At 44.0% G+C, this 23,127-nt stretch overlaps 1 protein-coding gene across 3 annotated transcripts in view; it reads left to right on the forward strand.

Annotated features, from left to right (window-relative positions):
- Window positions 1–2,755: 2,755 nt before the first annotated feature.
- The window catches only part of Gpld1 (glycosylphosphatidylinositol specific phospholipase D1), a 46,369-nt gene continuing 25,997 nt past the window's right edge, over window positions 2,756–23,127 (forward strand). For 2 of the 3 annotated variants that reach the window (XM_021641394.2, XM_060372882.1), the window contains exons 1-11: window positions 2,756–2,937; window positions 3,325–3,633; window positions 7,776–7,831; window positions 12,307–12,385; window positions 15,731–15,828; window positions 16,240–16,350; window positions 17,474–17,522; window positions 18,678–18,732; window positions 21,789–21,896; window positions 22,136–22,163; window positions 22,246–22,385. In XM_021641394.2, coding sequence (XP_021497069.1) covers window positions 3,537–3,633; window positions 7,776–7,831; window positions 12,307–12,385; window positions 15,731–15,828; window positions 16,240–16,350; window positions 17,474–17,522; window positions 18,678–18,732; window positions 21,789–21,896; window positions 22,136–22,163; window positions 22,246–22,385 — 821 coding nt within the window. In that variant the 5' untranslated portion in view covers window positions 2,756–2,937; window positions 3,325–3,536. Of the gene's footprint in view, window positions 2,938–3,075; window positions 3,175–3,324; window positions 3,634–7,775; window positions 7,832–12,306; window positions 12,386–15,730; window positions 15,829–16,239; window positions 16,351–17,473; window positions 17,523–18,677; window positions 18,733–21,788; window positions 21,897–22,135; window positions 22,164–22,245; window positions 22,386–23,127 lie in introns of those variants that run through there. The other variant, XM_021641395.2, reaches the window with a different exon arrangement.

A 23,127-nucleotide genomic window follows, 5' to 3' on the forward strand; every position in this document is an offset into this window, starting at 1 on the left:
ATTTAAATGCATTGTATAGTCACTCATCATAGATACTCACTATGACCCACAAGGTGGAAACTATCATTACCTCTGAATCACAGAGAAGCAGCAAAATATCTTAATAATATTTAATGATATTTAAATAACAAGGTCACTCAGACAGAGGACAGCAGAATTGGTATGCAAATGAAATGCACGTCCCCACCCCCTCCTAGGGTACCTGCGCATTTGCTTTTTAATTTGTGTTTTTAGTTCAGAAAGGCTCCAAATGATGGAATCACACCATCTCTTTAAACAAAGATTTGGGTTACCCAAGGGGATATCAGTGGGAAGCAAAACATTTTTCTTTCTTTCTTTTTTGTTTCTTTCTGAGACAGGGTCTCTCTGGTGTAGCCCTGGCTGCTCTGGACTCGCTTTGTAGACCAGGCTGGCCTCAAACTCACAGAGATCCTCCTGCCTCTGCCTCCTGAGTGCTAGGATTAAGGGCAGCTACCACTGCCCAGCAAGGAAAAATGTTTTCACAAACACGTGTATAGAAGCCAGAGGTCAACATCAGGTGTCTATTTTAATATGTTTCCCGCGTGTTGTTTTTGAGGTGGTCTCTCACCGAACGTGGAGCGCACTGATTGGGTTAGGCTGGATTGGGAACACTAGGGATCTGCCTGCCTCTGCCTGCCCAGCACAGATGCACGTGACTGTGCCTGGTTTTTACATGGTGCTGAGGGTGGGAATTCAGGTCCTCATGCTCGTGCTTTAATGACTATGCCATCCCCCCAGCATTTCAGTTTCTTGATATTGAGAACTATGTTAGCCCCACCCCTCTTGTTTGTTGGTTGTTTCAAGACAGGGTTTCTCTGTGTAGCCCTGGCTGTCCTGGACTCATTTTGTAGACCAGACTGGCCTACTTCTGCCTTCCAAGTACTGGATTTAAAGGCTTGTACCACTGTAGCGGGCTAGCCTTCTCTCTCTCTCTTTTTTATTTTTATTTATTTATTTATTTATTACAATTTACTTACTTTGTGTCCCAGCTGTAGCCCCCTCCCTCCTCCCTTCCTAATCCTGCCCTTCCTCCCTCTTCTTCTCCCATGCCTCTCTCCAAGTCCACTGATAGGAGAGGTCCTCCTCCCCTTCCATCTGACCCTAGCCTATCAGGTCTCATCAGGAGTGGCTGCATTGTCTTCCTCTGTGGCCTGGCAAGGCTGCTCCCCACTCAGGGGAGGTGATCAAAGAGCCAGCCACTGAGTTCATGTCAGAGACAGTTCCTGTTCCCCTTACTAGGGAACTCACTTGGAGACTGAGGTGCCATGGGCTACATCTGTGTAGGAGTTATTCTTCTCTTAAAGTCATAGCTTTAAAAAAAACACATAATCATGTTTTCATGGTTACAAAACCTAAACTTCACAAAAACTCAAGAAAGCAACATTGTTAACTAACCATCACATTGTCCTAAGTGAGGAATTCCTTCCTTTTTATTGTATGAATATATATATTCATTCTAAACTTTGAATATATAAAATACACAAGACACTTGGGATTAGTACTGGCTAGTGACGGAACCTGTTTCCTTCCCTGGTGCTTTTGTGTGGCTTGGTTTTCTGATATCTGGTTAGTTAGCCCTTTTAGGCAGGATTTTCACCTGTTGATCCTTGGCAGTCCTCTAGCTGCCTTTTTGTTGTCATCATTGTTGTTTTAAGCTTTTTATTACATCTGTTTACATGTGTATGTGATTGGTAATGGATTGTCTTCTCCCATGTGGGTCCTGGGGAGTAAACGCAGGTCACCAGGCTTGGCAACAAGTGCCTTTACTCACTGAGCCATCTTGCCAGCCCAATTGATGTTTTCAAGAAAAAGTCTCAGTGTAGTCCAGGCTAGCCTCAAACTCCCACCGGTCATCATTTCTCAGTCTGTAGCGTGTAAGGACTGCAGTGTAAGCGTCACATTTGATTTCCCGTTATTGACTGGCTACTCTTGTGTGCTCTTAGGTTTACTGAAGTACTGATTTATCATCACTATTGCCTCTCCTGCGGACCTGAAGAGGCTCAGAGGGAGAGGGGGAGCAGGCAGAGTGGTGCTCGGGGACCCGCCACAGGCAGTGTGGATGGCTAGAACAAGAGAACGCAGAGGAGAGCATATTTGTTGAGGGGAAGGCTGGTCCCCCACTTCAGCTGGTTGTCATGTCACAGAGGGATGTTGGGTCAGGGCATCTTACTTTAGAGAGCTAAAATTCTAGATTTTAATGGGAATTTCCTTACTTACAAAAAGCTAGTCTGGCCGGGTACGCCGCCTCACACCTACGATTGTAGCAATGAAAGGTACAGGCAGGAGACTCTGAAATTTAAGGTCATCCTTGGCTACACGCTAAATTCAGAGCTATTCTGCCATGCATGAGATCCCATTGATAAAAACCGAAAGCAAGCAGAGTGGTGGAAGTTTATAAAGACACTGCTCGCCAAATTAAAGAAAAAAACAAAGCCGGCATTTAGGCTGTGGCTTAAAGGCCATTAGAAGCACTCGGGCCCAGTGCCCCCTGGAGAGGGAGAACTACAGAATTCATCTCTGGGGGTTTGGATGGGGCTGAGTTAAGATTACAAAACAAAGTCCTGCATGGCAGACAGCCATCTCAGATTATCCTATCTTTTGTTCTTTCATGCCTTCCCTTTGCTTAGCCTGAGAATGAACACTGTTTCCTCCTAGTCTTTTGGGAGCACCCTGCTGCTTTGAGCACTTACAATGCATCGTTTGAGTGTTAAGATCACCCTCATTTCTGTCCAGGAATGACCTGAGCTGTTTCCTTTGGGCTGCCTGTTGCTGATTGGCTACTTCATGACGAGTATGTCCTGAGCCTGGCTTTTTCCAGACCCTTCTCTCTTCACCCTAATCGGCTTCCTGCCTCCACCTCCCAGGTGCAGTTGGGATCTTTGGTCTGCAGGAATCCTTCCTTGCAACACATCTCAGGTAAGTCCTGTTGGAAGAGCCAGAGTAGAAGGCCAGGAGTGGCTAGGGTTGCGTAACACACAGCAGTGTCAGTATCTGTTGCCAAATATAAAAAGAGAAGCCGGTTTTAGGTGATCACCGTAAGAGCTTTCCCAGCATGCACTTGGGGCTTGGGAGGATGAGGAAACTGTTTGGTAAGTGTGAGCAGAAGGTGCCCGATATGCTGCCCAGTAGTAGAGTGACCAGCAACTGGCACAGGTGAGCATCTTGTGTAGAAAGCAAGTTGAAGGCAACTTTGATTTGCTGAGCCAATTGTGTGTTGAGAGAAAATCTGGGTGGGTGGGATGGCAAAGTGCCTCCAGCAACAAGTTGTTAGATCCCAGCAGATTGCTTTCTCTCCCCTTCCAGGAGGACAGTTTGTTTGCTCTTCTGGAAAAACTAAACATTGGGTGACCAGTTGACTTCATTGGAAAACAGTATCCTTTTGAAACGAGGCCTGCTTTTCCTGTGTCAGTGACCTGTGCAGAGGGAACACGCTGAGTCCGTGCCTGGATTTTGGAGTCATACTTTGGCTACAGCTTGGATTGTCCCCACATTAGCAGCCGGAGAGGAATGACAACATGTCTGCTGGTAGGTTGTGGTCTGGCCTGATGCTCCTGCTGGCTTTCTTCTGCTCTACAAGTTCATCGTGTGGCCTCTCAACACATGTAGAAATAGGTAAGTGCTGGGCCTTATTTATATGTCTGTGTGTCTGTCAGTTTTAGAGACAGGATCTCCCGATGGAGCAGTGGCCGACTTGGAGCTTACTATTTAGAACAGGCTGGTCTCAAGTTGAGGTGATCTTCCTACCTCTCCTTGGTGCTGGGATTATGAGTGCTCTACCCTATTTCTGGTCCTCTGGGCATTAGTTTTTAAAGATTATTATTTTTAACTGTCGTGTGTAGGCGAGTGAACGTGAGTCCAGGTGCCCTTGGAGGTCAGAGCCATCAGATCTCCCTGGAGCTGGAGGAATAGGCAGTTATGAGCCACCCAACATGGGTGCTCCGAAATTATGTCCCTGTCTAGAGCAGTATGTACCCTTACCCCCTGAGCAATCTCGCCACCTCCTGTTTGTGAGTTATTAAAAAGACAAGAATTTATCAGTAAGCTCAAGAAAGAGATTGAAAATCCATTCCACCTTTTGACACAATTCTCCCTGCTGTGGGAAGTGGCCTGGCAGTGGGGAGGAGAGGCACAAGGGCTAGGAAACAGCAGGTGGGCTCGGGGGAGGGAGAGGTAGGTGAGGAAGCCCAGGCCTTTCATGTAACACCCCTGGGTGTTCCTGGCAGAGGCCAGTGAGTAGCTGAAGAAAGTCACAGAACTAGGAGAGAAGGAAGGTGAGTGCCTATGGCAGGAGTGTGAGATTATTTTCATTGCTTCTATACTTCCAAGGACAGGCATTTCCAGGTAGATGTAAAGGGCCATATGCAGCCATGGGAGTGGGTCCCTGAGTGGCTGTGAATGGCTCTTATGGGCATGACACATCGTTTGAGCTTTAAGGCCACCCTAATTTTCACCACTGACCTAAATTTTTTCCCATGGGTTAAGTGCTACCTATTGGCCTTAGGATGCTTGGCTTCAGGGAGCCACGGCAACTGGTGAGGCTGAGTGGTTGTTAGCATTACAGGAGCCCAGCCTAGCATTACAGGAGTTCTTCAGGAGAAGGCCACACTCCAGTGTGCCTGACCTTAGGGACGGAGGCAGGGTTATCTCTATTGTGCTGGTTAGTTTTTGTCACCTAGACAAATCTGGGAGAGGGAACCTCAAGTGAGTTGCTGCCTCCATCAGATTAGCCTGTAGACAAGTCTGTGGGACATTTTCTTGATTCATGATCGATGGAGGAAGTTCAGTTCACCGTGGGCAGGAGATGTCTGGGAGTATAAAGAAGCAGGCTGAGCCAGCCATGACAAAGCAAGCCAGTAAGCACTTTTCCTCCCTGGTCTCTGCTTCAGTTCCTGCCTCCAGGTTCTCACTTTGAATTCCCGCCTTGATTTCCCTCAATGAAGGACTGTGATTGGGATGTGTAGGCCAATAAAAATCTTTCCTCCCCAAGTTGCTTTTGGTTATAGTCATTATTTCAGCAAAAGAATTCAAACTGGGACATAGATAGTGGATTTAGATAAGTGAAAATTGGACAGTTTTTTTTAAACTTACATTTTCTGGCCTTTTAAAGGTATAATTGACAAAAATAAATTGTATAAATTTAAGGTATGTGATATGATACGTTGAAAAGCTAATGAAACCCCACTATAGCAGCTGCATAAGTTGATTAATTGAGAACGCTCATCACTTTGCATAGCTGCTACCACCCTAGGCATGCGTGTGGGGTCGCTCCTAACAAAGGGATTTGGTTCTTGTGAAATGTATCTGTGAATTTTTTTTTAACATGTAGAGAATGTAAAGCAATTCACAATACAATCAAGATAGGAGTACATCCTACAGCGATTTTAAGATTAATTTTAGGTTATATTTGATGTTCAGGGCTTTCTTTTATTCCAGTAAAGATGATACTGTTACATAGTTATGCCTCTAGCCTCTATCAGTTACAAAGAGTGACAAGGTTCCAGATGTAATAGGAAAATCTACCAGTGCGGAGCAGATGTAGATTCTGAGCCCTGGCAGGCTGGACCCCCAGATCATCGTTACCAGTATAAAGAGACACAAAGGGCCCTGGCCCAGGCCTTGCAGTTTGCAGATGAAGAAATGGATCCTCCTGTTTGAGGCTCACTAGTGGGTGGGCTGGCCTAGAATGGCATGTCTTGACAGCGAGTTTGCTGTTCTTTCTAGCAAACATTCATTACTGAAAGAGAGTCAGGAGACAGTGGGAAGGCGACATAGGCCTCATCTGTTAGAAAACTCCTGCTGTAAACTAGGCATGTACCTGTGTCTCCCACTAGGCTGGGAGGGGCCAATCTAGTGACTTCTGAAGGATCTTCCAACTCTAAGCTAAAGGGACAGATGCTCAAGGGGAACACACAGAAATAATAATTTTTCTTTTTAAAAAATCCTTGGAGTTTCTTGTTGGTTCATGGTGGACAGGTAAGCCCTAATGGATATTTGAAAAGATCTAAGCAGCGTGTTGGGGTTTACACCAATAGTCCCAGCAATGGGGAGTCAGAGACAGGAGGATAGTTTTGAGTTCCAGGCCAGCTTGGGTTATAAATTGAAACCCTTTTGCAACAACAACAACAACAATCTATGTGCACAAACATATATGAAATATAACCTGCACAAATTCTCAGATTTTCACATAAAAGGCAACTGAAATTCAACCTTATACCAACTAACAACTCAGACGACATAGCTGGTTCATTTTTTTCATTTCTTATGTGAGGCCTGGGTGGAAGATTTATATTTATGGCAACCCATTATAAGAATTATCCTCGCTCAATTGTTTGCATGGGGAAAGCACTGGAGTCCTAACTCTGGATGTTTTACATGGTTTGTGACTTGACTGTTAGGATATCAGTGCGCACAGTAGAGGAGTGGCTATTTTTTTTTTTTTAATTGATATATGTATGGATAGAAAAAAACAAATGCGGTTCAGGGCTGGAGAGATGGCTCAGCATTAAGGGAACTAATTGCTCCTCCAGAGGACCTGGCTTTGATTCCAAGCACATACATGTGACAGCTAACGGCTGTCTGTAACTCATGGGATCAAATGCCCCCTTCTGTCCTATGAAAGCACTGTATGCACGTGATACATAGACACGTATGTAGGCAGAAACGACTTACACATAAAAATAAATAGTTAAAAAAAAAAAAGAATGTGATTCACAATAGAAATAAGGTGTTGTTGCTGAGTGTGTATTCCCAGGAATGTCAACCTTCCCACTGACACTAAGATTTAGGTGTCTGTGTGTGTATGTGTGGGGGGAGTGGAGGAGGCAGCTTTCTGAGATAACTTTGTCTTTGCAAAGTATTTCAGTGATGAAATACACTTGGGGACCATTGTTCATCCATGCTTTGGGCCTTTCTTTTATTTTGTGTTTAGGTTTATATACCCAGTTCTGAGGCAAATACTATGACAGCTTCTGTTTCCAAAGTTTCTCCCGTATGACTATAATTGTGTCCTCACTCAGTATTTATTTTCTATGGTTCTGTCAGTCATCCTGTGAGACAGAATTTTACTTTCATTTCATGGAGGGCAACTGAGGTCTACAATGTTGGGTAACTAGCCGAGGCCATAGTTAGCTAAGCAGAAAATTTAAATCACCACACAAATTTGCTTTATATTCTAATAGTATAAACATTTTAAAAACAATTATGCCTAAGCCAGACATGGCAAAACATGACTTTAATCCTAGCACTTGTGAGGAGGCAAGTGGATATCTGCGAGTTCAAGGCCAGCCTGGTCTACAAAGTTCTATGCCTGCTAGGGCTACACAGAGAGACCCTGTTTCAAACTAACAAAAAACAGTTATGCCTAAAGAAAACCTCAAGTGAGTGCAATCTTACTTTATATTTCCAGTTTTCTCCATAGTTTGCAATTGAAAAAAATTGATGTTTTCCTCAAAAGCAACAACAACAACAACTACAAAAACTCTATATAGTCTCGAAAGATGGTTCAGCAGGTAAAAGTGCTTCATGCTCTTTCAGAGAACCCACACTCACTTCAAAACACGCATGTTGGGTGCTTACCTGTGTGTATAACTCCAGCTCCAAGGGATCCTGTGCCCTCTTCTGGCCTCTATAGGTAACTGCATTCACGTGCATGTATACACACACACACACACACGTAATTTAAAAGAAATCTTTTTAAAAAGTGATCTTCGGTAGGCATAGCTGAACTTAGTTTGTGTGGTATTCATTTCTTTCAGGACACAGGGCTCTGGAGTTTCTTCGGCTTCAAGATGGACACGTTAACTACAAAGAGGTAAGGAGCTGGGTTTTTGTAGACTGTACATACATTTTCCTCTATGGGTGTCAAACAAAGGTCTAAACAGATCCTTAAACTAACTAATAATTGTACTTATGTCTTTATGAAACTAATGTTGTGATTACAACATACACATCTCCCTCAGTGCCACTTAGACATTATATGTGTATGTAAACAAATATATATGTCAATCAATATAGATTTTAAACATTTTAGAATTAAAATATTTAAATAATGTAATTCACAGTTTGAAAACATGTTGTTTCTTTGCTTTTTTGCAACATTTAGTATATTTGTTATAGGGCCTTGTGCATGCTAGGCAATAGCTTTACCAGTGAGCTACATCCTTGGCCCTTGAAATAATTTCTAAATGGTATTTTGTTGTTCTTTTTATAGAGGTCACACTTGAGAGAAATCGCTGTTTTTTTGTTTTTTGTTTTGTTTTGTTTTTTAATTTTAAGACAGGGTTTCTTTGTGTAGCCCTGGCTGCCCTGGAACTCACTGTGTAGAACAGGCTGTCCTGGAACTCACAGAGATCCACCTGTCTCTGCCTTCTGAATGCTGGGATTAAAAGTGTGCATCACACTGCCTAGTGTGTTTTTAACTTTTTATAACTGTGTTTTATACATCTTTATCATCAGGAGGGCAGGGAGTTTTTGTCTCTTTGTGTGTGTGTGTGTGTGTGTGTGTGTGTATTGTGCTAGATAAGAGTTCTAGTCTCAGCTTGAACTCAGGAGTCAGAGGTCTTTATGAAGAAGTGTGCTCTTTTTCTGTCTCCTACCAGCTGTAGGACTATATGATGGATCGCCTGTGCCCATCCCTAAATCAGCTTAACCCAGTGTGTTCCTGTGCATTGTTACTAGTTGAATAATATATATATATATCATATAACAATATATATAATATATATATATATGTGTGTGTGTCATATATTTATATAAAATTCCATGGCAATGATGAGTCTTAAAAACTGACCTTGATAGCAGTGGTTGGCAATCTCTTGTGACATCAGAACTGATTCAGACCATTGGTCTGATGAGATGGCCCAGCAGGTAAAGGTGCTTTCTGCTGAGAACTACCAGCCTGAGTCTGATTCCTACAACCAAGACGGTGGAAGGAAACAAACCTACTTCTGAAAGCTGCTCTCTGACCTCTACCTATGGACTACAGCACACATTCGCAAATAACTAAACGCAAAAAGAAAGACAGTGGACAGACAGGCAGGCAGCCATCTCTGGAAAGGTGCCGAGCACAGCGCTTCCTCCCCTTTGCCACATTCCTGTTTCCACAATGAGCTCCTTAAATACTTTTTAAAAATTACATTTATTTATTTATCTTGTGTGTGTTTGGGGGGCGGGGGAGGTGCATGCCATCTCTCTGGCTCAGTGTGAGTTGATGGCCTTCCTTGTGCCCAGCTGTCCCTAAAGCATAATCCTGTCCCCTGGAATTCTATGGAGGTGTCACTGTGTGGGCCGGAGCTGAACTGCACCCTCAAGGACTCCGATTTAAAGGTCCTGGTCTGGGTGTGGAAGCCCAGCAAGTCAGGTTGCTCAACTGCCCTTCCCTGTCAGAAAAGATAAGGCTGAGCATTTCATTAGGGCCAGAGCCAGGACAAAAACGTCCTCATCTTTACGATAGAGTTTCTGTGACCTGCCTGGGGCAGGGGAATTCTAGTTTTAACATTCCACTTTTAGAAGATGTGAGACAGGAATCAGGGACAAAAAAGAAAAAAAAAAAAAAAAAAAAAAAAAAAAGAAAAGAAAAGAAAAAAAAAGCAAAACAAACAAAACCAAAACAAAAACATATTCATGTATATGTACTTCATGGTACAAAAAAAATAGTCTAATTCCTCTTGTATTTTACTGGAAATTTTTGAAAAATATTCAGGTTTGTTAGAGGTTTTGCTTTCACGGTTTGCTTTTTATTCCTTTTCACCCTTGCTAATTTTGGGCAGGATGTGGTGATAAATACCTGTCATTCCAGCACTTGGGAGGCTGAGGCAGAAGAGTCAGTTAAAGGTCTTCCTTGACTAAACAGTGAGCTCAAGGTCAGCCTGTTAAGAGAGACCCTGTCTCACAAAAAGGTATTTTGGTCTATGTTTAACTTGGCATTTTAATTATTAACTTATTAATAAGGTTCAAATATATCTCAAGAGGGTAGAGACATTTCTAGTACCTCATCTGTTAATTGCCCGTGGCTGATAATGGTTTATTATGATAATCACCTTTCTCTTGGTATGTAAGAAAGGCTTAACCACGTCAAGCTCCTAGAATGGAGGCTGCTAAGATTATTTATGTTCTTAAAATTTATATGCGCATGCGTGGGTGCAAGGCATGTGTGAGCATGTGCCTGTGGAGGTCATAAGAGGGTGTCAGATCTGGAGCTAGAGGCACAGGCAATTGGCGATTGTGAGCCTCCTGATTGGGGGTACTTGGCAATTAAAGTCTGGTCCTTTAGAGTAGCAGCAAATGCTCTTAACCACTGAACTGTCTCTCAAGCTTTTTGTTTATGATTTTTAAGGGGCAGAAGTCCAACTCTCTGGCTGGTAAGATGTCTCACTGGGTAAAGGCACTCTCGACCAAGGCTGATGACCTGAGTTTGAGCCCCAGAACCCATGGGGATAGAGGGAACTTACTCCTGAAAGCTGACCTCCGACCTTCGCATGTGTGCTGTAGCATACATTTATCCACAACAGGTGCACACGCACATAGAGCCCATCACACATGGATAATAATAATAATAATAATAATAATAATAATAATAATAATAATAATAATTTATTTTTAAAGAAAGAAAAAAATTAAAATAATTGTACCACCAAACTGGACTGTGGATTGTGTCCATCACTGTCCCTTTGCAGATCACAGAAGCCCCTTGGGCTGATGGACTACAGGCCAGGAGCTAGAGTGTTGGCTGTCACACCAGTATAAAGGAGCAGCTCCAGCCGTATCTAAAACTGTCTAGACAGGCCTCCGGGGACAACATTCGAAACGGTGGTACTGAAAACCGAGCTTGTGTCTGTTCAGAGCCACGGCCCTGCTGGCTAGCTGCAGATTCAACAGACTTGCTTTGGGCACCAGATCTCACCATGGATGGTTGTGAGCCACCGTGCGGTTGCTGGGAATTGAACTCGGGACTTCTTGAAGAGCAGCCAGTGTGCTCTTAACCCCTGAGTCATCTCTCCAGCCCCACCGTCCTGCTTTAGAACATGCAAATCCGCCTTGACTACTAGTTCCATCCCGGGTAACCTCAGCTGCACTCCCGAGGAACCTGATGTCCAGGGCTCTGTGAGCAGTTGGGTGCTGTGCTCCTCCCAACCAGGGTGCTCTGCGTCTCAGGAGGAGTGCTCTGTGGCAGAGGTGGGGCGGTGTCAAGTGCTCTAGAGACTCAGTCTTGGTTTCCCAGCCTTTCGTCTGAGCTAGCCACACTGGAAGAGTCAACGAAGAACCACGTGAGCAAATTCAACAAAGAGCATTCTAGAGAAAAACCCTGCTGTCCACGGTTACACCATTTTCAAAGAGAAAGGATGTTTTGCAACCCTCTGAAGCAGGAGGGAAAAAAGAAAGAAAGAAAGAAAGAAAGAAAGAAAGAAAGAAAGAAAGAAAGAAAGAAAGAAAGAACTGAAATGCTCTGCATACAACCTTGCACAGGCACACTCAGCAAACAGTTTGTTGTTGCTACTTATCCGTTTGTGTTAACTCGTGTGTGTGTGTGTGTGTGTGTGTGTGTGTGTGTAGACCAGGCTGGCCTTGAACTCACAGAGACCCACCTGCCTCTGCCTCCCAAGTGCTGAGATTAAAGTTGTGCCCTACCAGCTCACCAGCATGTGTGTGCATGCATGTGTGTGTTTGTACGTATGTGTACATATGTATGTATCTATATTTTTCTCATTGCACTGTAGATCATTGAAAGCATTGTCATCAACCAATTTTGTCTCAGCTGAATAGGCTTAGGGAAGGCCAGGTACGGTGGTTGCCACAAGCCTGTAACCCCAGCACTTGGGAGGCAGAGTCAGGAGGCTCAGGAGTTCCAGTTCATCTTCGGCTACATAAGCAAGTTCAGGCCAGCTGGGCTACAAGAAACCTTGTGTCAGAAAACCCAAAACACAAAAAGAAATAAAACTTTAAAATAGTCTTAGTGGAATTCTAGTCCAGTAAAGAAAGAACAACAACAACAACAAAAATGCAATAGAAAATGAAAGATGGTAAAATTTAAATGGCTGGGTTTGCTACCTTTTACCTGGCCTGTTATACAGGAAAGACCCTAAGGTTATGAGTGACACATACCGCATTGTGGTGAAATATGCACAGGCTTTAAACATTTAGTTACTCCTGCCTGCCTTTTCCCTTTTGTTCTGTCCACGTCCGGTGCAGTTCTAGTCTTTCAGAGCTAGAAATGAATGTGGCTACTTCCCCAGCCTACTGACTGCGGCCCTCTAATTTCTGTGTTTCCTTGGTTCCCTTGTTTCTCAGCTGCTCTTAGAACACCAAGACGCATACCAGGCTGGAACGGTGTTTCCTGATGCCTTTTATCCTAGTGTCTGCAAAAGAGGTAAGGGGAGGGTTTTCAGGGAGAATGACCCCATGTTTCCTGGTTAATGGGACTGGCTTTGACTAAAAAAATGTGTGTATTTCATGGGCTGGAGAGATGGCTCCGTGGTTAAGAGTATATACTGCTCTTGTAGAAGATGGGGTTTTGGTTCCCAGGATCCATGGTGGGTGCCTCATAACTGCCTGTAACCTGGGGTCCAGGGGATCTAACACCTTTCTCTGGCCTCTAAGGGCACCTGCCCTCATATTCACATCACACACACAGACAAATGCACACATATAATTAAAAATAAAATACAACTTTATGCATAAACACACATATGTGAAATTGTTCACCCATGACTTGCCTGCTTGGGCACAGAAATCCTAGAACTTTTGCTTAGGATATGAAAATCGAAAATAACCCAAGCAGTCACAAGAGTTCATTCAGCAAAGCAAGATCTTTATTTGAGTTAGGCAGCAAACACTGACCAGTCAGGGATAACAGCACAGGCTCCGGAGCTGACTGAATCCTCCAATGTTCATCTTAGTATTTAAGCAGCTGACGAAAACTTACTGTACTCAGGCCGCTACTGATCAATCAGGGCCGCAGAACAGGGAGCTGAACTGTGTCCCTAAGCCAGGATGGTATAGAGGTTTTAAGCTCTAAAACCATAAACATCTATGCCAGGTTAGCTCACCAGTTGGGATTTAGGGATAGGGGACTTCCTGAGGAACATGTCTTTGTGGTATACGTATCCTGTTCCCATTGGTTGGTTATTCAGCTGTGGCAGGGTGACTTGCCTTGCATTCATGTCTCAACTTGCCAACCAGGATATCGGTTACCCAGGGAGGTCTTGGACCCCTGTTCGAAATGGAGATTTTATTCAAAATGGCTTCAGTTTGGTTCCTTATTACATGGCGACACTGGATGTAGATATCTCTGCCTACTTTACTGCTTTGTGGCAGCGCCTTCTATTTTTGCCGGTGTGTGCCTTTTAAAAGGTTTTCTATGTCTGCCGTACAGCAACCTCCTCACTGGGTTGTTCTGGGTAGTAATGAGACCACTGCCCAGCGCTGTGAAGGTCTAAGCTAGCTGAGTGCTTTGTGGGGAGTTTATTGAGAGCACCATTCTTAAAGGTGTGGACAGAGCGTAAGGAGTCACCAGAGAGTGCAGGGGGATGATGGCTGCATTGTGCTGGGGACCTTCATAAAGGGGGCCACTTGGCAGGAGTAGAATATGTAGCTAAGGGTCATAGCCAGCCCACTTCCAACTTACAGCAGAGGAACTGAGAACATAAATACCCGACCTCCCATCTCCTCCCTTTCTCTCGTCTCCTTATTGATTCTGTCAATGGCCAATCCCAAACCGACTAAACCCAACCAAAGCCAGGGTGCAAAGAAAGCAGCTGACACAGGTATTGTCAGAGTAACCATGCAGGGGGGAAGTGGGTGGAAAGAGGGTCTGCAAGGATAATGCCTTCTATTTTATTGGGTCATCAGGTCACCATGGAAACTATTTCCAGGGCCTTAGGATTGTCTATTGTTTTAAGTATGCTTCCCTCTTTATTGTTTTTCTTTCCTTCCCCCCATTTTCATAATTCAAAATTATTTTTTATAATTTATTCACTTTACATCCTGATTGTAACACTCTCCCTTGTCTCCTCCCAGTCCCACCCTCCCTCTTTCATTCCCCTACCCCCCTCCCTTATTCCTCTGAAAGGGGGAGCCCTCCTCCCCTACCATCTGACCCCAGCCTATCCAGTCTTATTAGGACAGCCTGCATCCTCTTTCTCTGTGGTCTGGCAAGGAGAAAGTGATCAAAAAGACAGGGCTTCATTGTGTAGCCCTGGCTGTCCTGGAACTTGCTCTGTAAACTATGCTGGCCTTGAACTCACAGCCTCTCCTTTCTGAGTGCTGGGATTAAAGGGGTGCGCCACCACCAGCTAAATCCCATTTCTTAACAATCTAGTGATAGGCTGGAGAGATGGCTCAGCAGTGAAGAGCACTGTCTGCTCTTCCAGAGGTCCTGAGTTCAATTCCCAGCAACCACACAGTGGCTCATAACTATCTACAATGGGATCTGATGCCCTTTTCTGGCATGCAGGTGTACATGCAGATTGGGCACTCATATATACACAAAATAATTAAATAAATCTTAAAAAAAAAAAAACAATCTAGTGATGATACTTAATATCAGTGAAATGCCAAGGTGCTACACTCTCCTGTGCTCGGGATTCCAGACAGCTGAGCCTGGCACTTCTTGCATTTTTCTCTCAGCCTGTCATTCTTCAATACTATTGTTTTTGTCTGTGGATCATAGCTCTTCTCTCTAACCTACTATTTCTCACTTGTCATGTCCTAAGAAGCATTCAACGAGTTTCGCTGTCCCTTGATCTTCTGACGATCCCTTGCCTTGAAACATTAATGACACATGAAAAGGAGAAAAGGATATTTTGATTAGTAAATTTTAAGAAGCACTGCTCAATGTGTGCTGGCTTTCAGGATAAACAAAACATACAATTGTTTTGAGAAGTGTGGACAGGGTCATCAAACCTATAATCTGTCTATCTATCTGTCTGTCTTTCTTTCTTTCTTTCTTTCTTTCTTTCTTTCTTTCTTTCTTTCTCTCCATCCTTCCTTTTTTTCTTCCCTCCTCTCCTCATTCTTCCCTCCCACCCTCCCACTTTTCTCCCCTCCCTCGATCCCTCTTTCTTTTGCGATAGAGTCTCATGTAGCCCAGGTATGGTCTCAAACTCACCATGTAGTTGAGGATGACCTTGAACCCATGATCGTCCTGCCTCTGCCTCCACCTTCTGAGTGTTGGAATTGTGTTTGCCACCATTGTGGCTTTCCACATTTTCGTGAATCAGTTTATACTCTCCTATGTGATGTAACAATTAGGACTGACATATTACAATGGGGAGGGTGTGTGTGAGGTGGCTCAGTGAGTAAAGGTGCTTGCTTCCAGGTCTCATGACCTGAGTTCTGTCCCTGGAACATACATAGTGGAAGGAGCCTAGAAGTCATTCTCTGATTTCTGCATGAGTGCTGTGATGCAAGTGTGCATGTACACGCAAACAGACACACCATAGACAAATGTAATAACACAATAATAAAAAATAAAGAAGAGTAACAGGGCAAACAATGTTGAAATATAGGCACATCCTTGTGGAGTGCCCTTTCAGTGACCCTTCTAAAGTTACAGCTGGACCTTCTGCTCCCGAGGTGTCCTTGGAATAGCAACAAAGGAAACAAGGGATTGGAGGGGAAATGGAGGGACCCAGCAATCCAGTGGAGATAGTCTTGGGAGATTTGAGAAGCTCAACTTTTTAGGCTCCACAACCCCACTTTTTTGTTTTATCAGGAAAATTCCATGATGTGTCCGAGAAGACTCATTGGACCCCATTTCTTAATGCCAGCATTGCTTACATTCGGGAGAACTACCCTCTGCCCTGGGAGAAGGTGGGTACGCCCTCTAACCCCACACATTCACCGCTGCACTGCCAAATGCAGCTAGATCCGCTCTGTTTGGAATCTCTGCTCCGCAGACTGGGGTAGCCCATTGACACTTGATCTGCAGTGCTGTGCACACTAGTGGGGACACAGCAGATGCCTAGTCAAAACTTAATGAAGTTTTTAGAGAAAACTTTGGAGATTACCCTCTGGTCAACCTTCCAAGACACTAACACAGTATTTTTAGAAAATCCTGTGTACTTTCCCATAACTAGAAGCTAGATAATTCACCTGCTTCTAATTCTTCGTTAAGTCTCAGTAACGGAAATTGGCTCATGTTTGTTAAAGCCTTTCAGGAAATCGTCATAAAATAGCCCAACACATAAGACTTCAATTTGCTTTTTTTTTTTTTTTTGCCAGGACACAGAGAAGCTGGTGGCTTTCTTGTTTGGAGTCACCTCACACATGGTCGCCGATGTCAGCTGGCACAGCCTGGGTATTGAACAAGGATTCCTCAGGACAATGGGAGCTGTGAGTGCATATCGAGAGTGCCACCGTCACGCCCAGATCAAAAGCAAGCTCAGGGTGGGGCCAGCGGCAGCTCAGAGCTAGAATACTTGCTTAATGTGCAAAGCCCTGGGTTTGATCCCAAACTCTATAAGCAAGACTGGATTATTTTCAAACAAAAGGAAAATTTTAAGCTATTCACACATCCTGCGGAAATAAGCTTTTTTATCCAAAGTGGCTTCTGGTCAGAGTTTTGTCTTTAAAAAAAAAATATTATTATTAATTCCTCTCATCGTTACTACCTTTGAAGGCTCATCCACAAAAATGAAATGGGCCAGTGTGCTGGAAACGGGGACAGATGTGTCTCTGCAGTGTTTTTGAGGTTGTGTTTCTGAGTAAGGAAAGGAACACCTACCACTTGGCCCTGTTCAAAACTGATAGCTCCCAGACATGGGGAGGGGTGGCCGTCTCTCCTAATAACTTAGCCGAAAGGCTGTGCTCACTAATTAGTCGTTTCATTTGATTTTTGGCAGTTTTAAGTTAAGATTTTCATCTTCATTTTTATTTTATGTATTTTATGTATGGGTGTTTCGCCTCCGTACGTGTCCATGCGTCACAATGCCTGCAGTGTACACAGTGCCTGCAGAGGTCAGAAGAAGGTGTCGGACACCTGGGGACTGGGGTTACAGACAGTTGTGAGCCGTCCTGTGGATGCTGCGGATCAAACTCCGGTCCTCTGGAAGGGCAACCAGTGCTCTTAAACTCTGAAGCAGCCCTCCACAGCACATCAGATAATGGGTTTCATCATACATATGTATATCAATGTACCTTCGTCATATTTATCCCTCCTACCCTCCTCACCCACTTCAGCTGCTTCTAGTTTTATCCTATTGGACCCGTAGTCTTGGGAGGCACTGGAAAAGTTGTTCCCTCTGGGGAGACACAATTGTCTGCAGCAGTCCTGTTATCTGACTCAATGGCTAACACAGACAAGAGAGAAAATGTCAGCTCGAAGACCAAATCCACCAAGGAAGACTTCTGCAGCCCCCTGGGAGAGGCTGTCACCTCCCCCGAGCTTGTCTGACATGGGGTGGTCCTCCGTGTCACAGTCCGTGACATTCACCACGTTCTTCTCTTTGTTCCTCAGATTGATTTTCGTGACTCCTACTCTGAGGCTCATTCAGCTGGTGACTTTGGTACTGTTTATTCACTTCTTTCATACGTCAGTGACTTTTCTGTGTGTGTGTGTGTGTGCGTGCACGTGTGTGTGTGTGTGTGTGTGCGTGTCTGCCTGAGCACGTGTGCTCTCCTGTGCATGATGTGTCTGTCTTGTGAGCCACAATGTGCTTGTGTGAAGGTAAAAGGGCCACCTTATGGAGTGGGTCCTTCCTCCTTTCTGTGGGTTCTGGGACTTGAACTCAGGTTACTAGGCTTACATCCTGAGCCTTTGTTGTATGTTGAGTATTTATCTAATGTTAATGCTAAAGTTTATTTAGACTAGAACACAGCTCATTCAACACAGAGACACGTTTCTTTTCTTTTCTTTCTTTCTTTTTTTTCCCTCTAGACAGAGTTTCTATATGTAGCCCACACCCAGCTACAGTCTCGAATTTCTAAGTGGGTGTAGTAATGTATTTTTGTTTTTTTAAAAAAAAAAACATATATTTTTTTGTTGATATAATTGTATGAGAAATTTTTTAGATTAAAATTCATCTGCTAGATTAGTTTTAGTTACCTGTAGTTTCGCTTTCAACTGGTAAACCTTTTTTTTTTTCCTTTTAGTAATTCTTTTTAAATATACAAGTTGGTAATCTCAGTAGAGACAGTGGATCTCTGTGAGTTTGAGGCCAACCTGGTTTACAAAGTGAGTCCAGCCAAGGCCACAAAGAGAAACCCTCTCTGAAAAAAAAATTAGAAAAACAAAAGTCTGCAAGTTAGTACTTATTTGAAAGGACTTGTATGCTCTATTTTAAAGTAAAATAAAATAAACTCAAAGCTGGGTGTGGTGGCACGCACACTTAGAATCCCAGCCCTTGGGAGGCTGAGACAAGAGGATCACTGCAGGTGGAAGGCCAGCATTTAGAGCACAGTGAGTACCAGGCCAGCCAGAGCTACACTTCGAGGCTCTGTTAAAACAAGCAAGCAAGCGAACGAATAGCAGACAGAATTTTTAAGGTACATATGATTCTTAATTCACACACTTCACTAGCTAAGATTTTTGGAAGATAGCTCTTTCTTCCAGACACACAGAGAGGGAGGAGCTGTGGGCACGGTCTGTTTGTGGGAGAGTGTGCTGGAAGAAGCTGTTTGTTACTAACCCACAGATGGTAAACCTCTCTCTCTTGCCGCAGGAGGAGATGTGTTGAGCCAGTTCGAATTTAATTTTAATTACCTCTCGAGGCGCTGGTAAGACCGACTTTCTTTTGTGGTGCCGAAATGGCATTTGTGACTTGTTGCACTTGTGTTTTTTTTTTTTAGTTCATAACCTGTTTTGCCACTCTATTTGTTTGTGTAATTTTACCCTTGTTACTAGATATTGAACTGTGAACCTTCTGGATGCTAGACAATTGCTTTATTACCTTGCCAAGTCCCCGGCTTCTATTTTATTATTGTTACTTTTTTATAGTGTTTAAAACTTGGAGACAAGGTCTAACAGAGTCGGGTTAGCCTTGAACTCACCCAGGAAGGCTTTGACTTTGTGACCTCTTGCCTCAGTGGCTGAAGCAGCCTGGGTTGCCGGCCTGTGTTACCAGTTTTGGCTTCTGTTAGTGTTTTTGAATGCATAGCTTCTAATCTCTTGCCATTTTGTTAAACTGATTCTTGAATTATGTGTGTGCACTTTGTAGTACTTATTTTTACTTAGGGTGTATTTTATTCTTTATTCTTTTTTTTTCTTTCAGTTTTCCAAGGCAGGGTTTCTCTGTGTAGCCCTGGCTGTCCTGGGACTTGCTCTGTAGCCCAGGCTGGCCTCGAACTCAGATCTGCCTGCCTCCGCCTCCTGAGTGCTGGGATAAAAGACTGGCTAACAGAATTTGTTAATCCAAAGAAGTTGACTGTATCTGTTCTTCTTGGTGCCTCTGATGGCTTTTTAAGGAAATAGTCCACCTTCAAGGCATGCGAATTTTCTACGGAGTCTTTAAAACTTTTATGGTTTTAAAAAAGATTTGTTTTGTGTGTGTGTGTGTGTGTGATTGTGTGTGTAAATATGTGCTTACCTGTATGCATAACACTTACATGGAGTCCCTTGTTGAGGCTGTAAGAGAGCTGGAGTTGCAGGTGTTTGTGAGTTGCCTGATGTGGGTGCTGGGAATCAAACCTGGGTCTTTTGGGAGAGCAGAAAGACTTGTTACATTTCATTTACCTGGGAATTTTTACATAAGATGAAGTATAAATCTAATTTTATTCTTTTCACAGAGGTGGCTGAGTGTTCTAGAACTATGTTTTCAATGGTCTGCCCTTTCCTCACTGGCCTGCAGCACTGCTGTGTGCTTTCCTTTCTCTTCTCTTGGCTGGAGTGACTGTCCCTCAGGAACATTGTTTCTTTCTGTCCCTGGTTTATTGTATGTCTGCTTCTAAAAGGGCAGAGAGCTTCTATTTATCTTCTGTCTTAGTGACCACTGAATTGGGAAGAGACACCATGACCGAGGTAACTTATAAAAGAAAGTATTTAGTCGGGGGTTGGGGGCTTGCTTGCAGTTTCAGAGTTCATGACCGTCATGCCAAGGAGTGTGGTGGCAGGTAGGCATGGCGCAGGAACAGTAGCTGAGAGCTTACATCTGATCCACAAACGGAAGGCAGAGACAGACAGAGAGAGAAAGAGACAGAGACACACAGAGAGAGACAGAGAGTCAGAGACACAGACAGACACTGGGCCTGGACTGGGAACCACATATTCAAGTATATAAGCCTGTGGGGAACATCCTTATTTAAACTATCTTTCTTCTTCTTCAAAGGTGCCTTTTGTCTTCGCTCTTTCAGATGAAATGTAGGATCAGGTTATGTGTTTCAGGAAACACTTGTAGCTGTTTTGGGGAAAGTTTATTGACTCTGTATCACCCGACCCCAAGACTCAGGGACCTTCTCAGAAGAGGGCGTGGGGAGACTGTAAGAGCCGGAGGCTGGGTAGGACTGTCTAGGAGGAGCACACTCACAGACTCCTACCGTCAGTGGTTGCCCACACTAAAGCAAGCCGGTCGGCATTCCAGTAAGGAGAAGGGAGGCACGCACGGGCTCCCATTCAGAGCTGAGGGGTTGACAGTTGATGGCTGCCAAGGAAGTTGTTTTCAGGGGTGTAGTCCCTAGGAGGTTGGCCACACTCTGGCAGGTGGCCTCATGTCCACACTCATCTCTCTGCTCACCACCACCCGAATCCCGTAGCTTCTGGGGTTCAGCAGATGCTGGCAGCATGAAGCTAGCTTTCATCCTCTCTTGCCTTCCGAGATTCCACTTTTTGTTTGGGTTTGGACTTTGGAATTATTTTTTTTTAATTTTTCTGCTAGCTTAATGAGTCATTAAAACAAATATTTTTGTTATTTCCTTTCCCCCTTTAAGCCATTTTTATTGAGAAGGTCATAGGTGCTCTCATAAGCTAAAAATGGGCCTTTTAATCCCCCCTTTTCACATGAATACACATAAATCATTTTTTAATTCCTTTTTAATTTTTTTGTTTCTTTCATCTTTTTATGGAAATCAGATTTTATTGGTTGTTATATTCTTGTTTGTTCTGAAGGTTTTGGAACTGAAGTCAAAGTGGCTCTATAAATCTGATTTTAAAATACTGCTCTCCTTCCAACTAAAACAATTAATGTCTGTGAGCCAAAAGCTGGGCCTAGAATTCTTTCTCTGGTTTTTTTCCTGTGCACCTGAAATTAACACATTGGAGAGGGTAGCCATATCTACTGCTCACTCAGTTGAACACTCAGGAGGCTGAGGCAGGAGGATTGCTGCAAGTTTGAGAACAGCCTGTGAGTTCATAGTGAGTTCTAGTCCATATTTGGTTTCAGAGTAAGACATTGTTTCAAAAACCCAAATCCACCCCTGGCCCCCATGCCACCACCCCCTACCCCACACCACACATACATATCAGTGATTCATGAGACTAATTTTCATGAACTCTGAAATCACAAAATGAACACTCTCTTTACACTCGATAGTTTCTGATATTTAAATTCTTTTATAAGTATTTGATGAAGGCACCTGTTTTTTGTTCTGCATCATTGAGAACGTTACTTACTGGACTGTGACTCAGTTTCCTTTTATGTAAAATGGGAACATAATGGCATTGATTGCTAAGTGCCACTGGCAAAGTTAAATAACCAGCGCTGGTAAAGACTATTGAATATCTGACAACGTAGAATCGATCTCAGGATCCTGGGAGCTTCTGAGTTCCTGCAGTTGTTACTGTTACCTTCAATTTCAGAACCCAACCGCTTTTTTTTTTTTCATTTTAATGCATTTCTCAGGTACGTGCCTATCAAAGATCTTCTGAGGATTTACGATAATCTCTATGGTCGACAAGTCATCACCAAAAATGTCATTGTCGACTGCACATACCTTCAGTTCTTGGAAATGTAAGTGAGAGCTGGAGGGAGGTTTGCAGCTGACTTACGGGGGATTCCTGAGGACCCTTGTCCACATTTCAGCTCCCGGGGCCCAATTCGGATTTATGGAGTTTGCTTCTGTAAAGGCAGTTCAGTGATAGAACATGCACATGGCTAGAACTGTCTCTTCACTATTTGCTTCTTTTTTCTTTCTTTTTTTTTTTTTTTAAAGAAACTGCGGCTCATAAAGATTCTCATTTGTGTTGCAGGCATGGGGAGATGTTAGCTGTTTCCAAGGTAAAGACTTTCCCTAAATCTTGGCCAAAGGGCTGTGTGCAGACAGTGCTGTGTGCCTCACTCCTCCCGCCTCCTGCCGCAGCTCTATTCCACATACTCTATGAAGTCCCCGTTTCTGGTGGAGCAGTTCCAAGAGTACTTCCTGGGAGGACTGGACGACATGGCGTTCTGGTCCACGAACATCTACCGTCTGACCAGCTTTATGCTGGAGAATGGGACCAGGTGAGTTCTGCCCTGCTTCGTTCCCCACGCAACGTTCAATAAATAAACAAAAGGAAGGCAATCTCAGAAGTGTTGTGTGAACCCATTCAGGGGGAAAAGCGATGGAGACTGTGTCCTCTCTAAAGCCTGACTGGGGAACAGCTAGCTGACTTGGTGAATGCCTCTCAAGTCTTAAGGACAGAGGGACAGAGAGGCGGGAAGTCACTGAGAAGTAGCACACACACACACACACACACACACCCCTCCCCCATCCTCCAAAGCCAAATTGCTAGTGGGTGGTCTGTCAAGCACAGGCTCTGAAGGAAGTCTGATGGAGAGCATCGGTGGGACGCTGCTTTGGCTCTTCTGGGTGCTCTTCTTCATTTTGTCATCTTTTAGGACCAGAGTTACTCATAGTAAACAGGAAGTAGGTCTTTTGGAAGAACTGCCCCTAGGTCCGGAGCCCACTGTTGACCAGAGAAACCATGTATCACCAGTATTAGGCACATAGCTCCCCCAGCTGAGCTGCTGGCATACTGGGAGGAAGAAGAGTAGGAAACTTGGACAGAGCCCCTGCTGCAGGGAAGGCGTGGCCCTTGGAGCTTGGCTGGGCCGGCACAGCCAGCAGTGGGAATGCAGGCTCTTTGCACAAGAGCAATTCCCCAGAGCTGGTTCCAGCTCAGGAACTCAGGAGCGTGGGTGTCAGTAAGTTAGAATGTCCACAGTGTTGCAGCTCTAGAATGTTATGTTCTTAAAACCCTCT

This window comes from Meriones unguiculatus, chromosome 19 (assembly GCF_030254825.1).
Source record: "Meriones unguiculatus strain TT.TT164.6M chromosome 19, Bangor_MerUng_6.1, whole genome shotgun sequence".
In the NCBI taxonomy this organism is placed as follows: Eukaryota; Metazoa; Chordata; class Mammalia; order Rodentia; family Muridae; genus Meriones; species Meriones unguiculatus.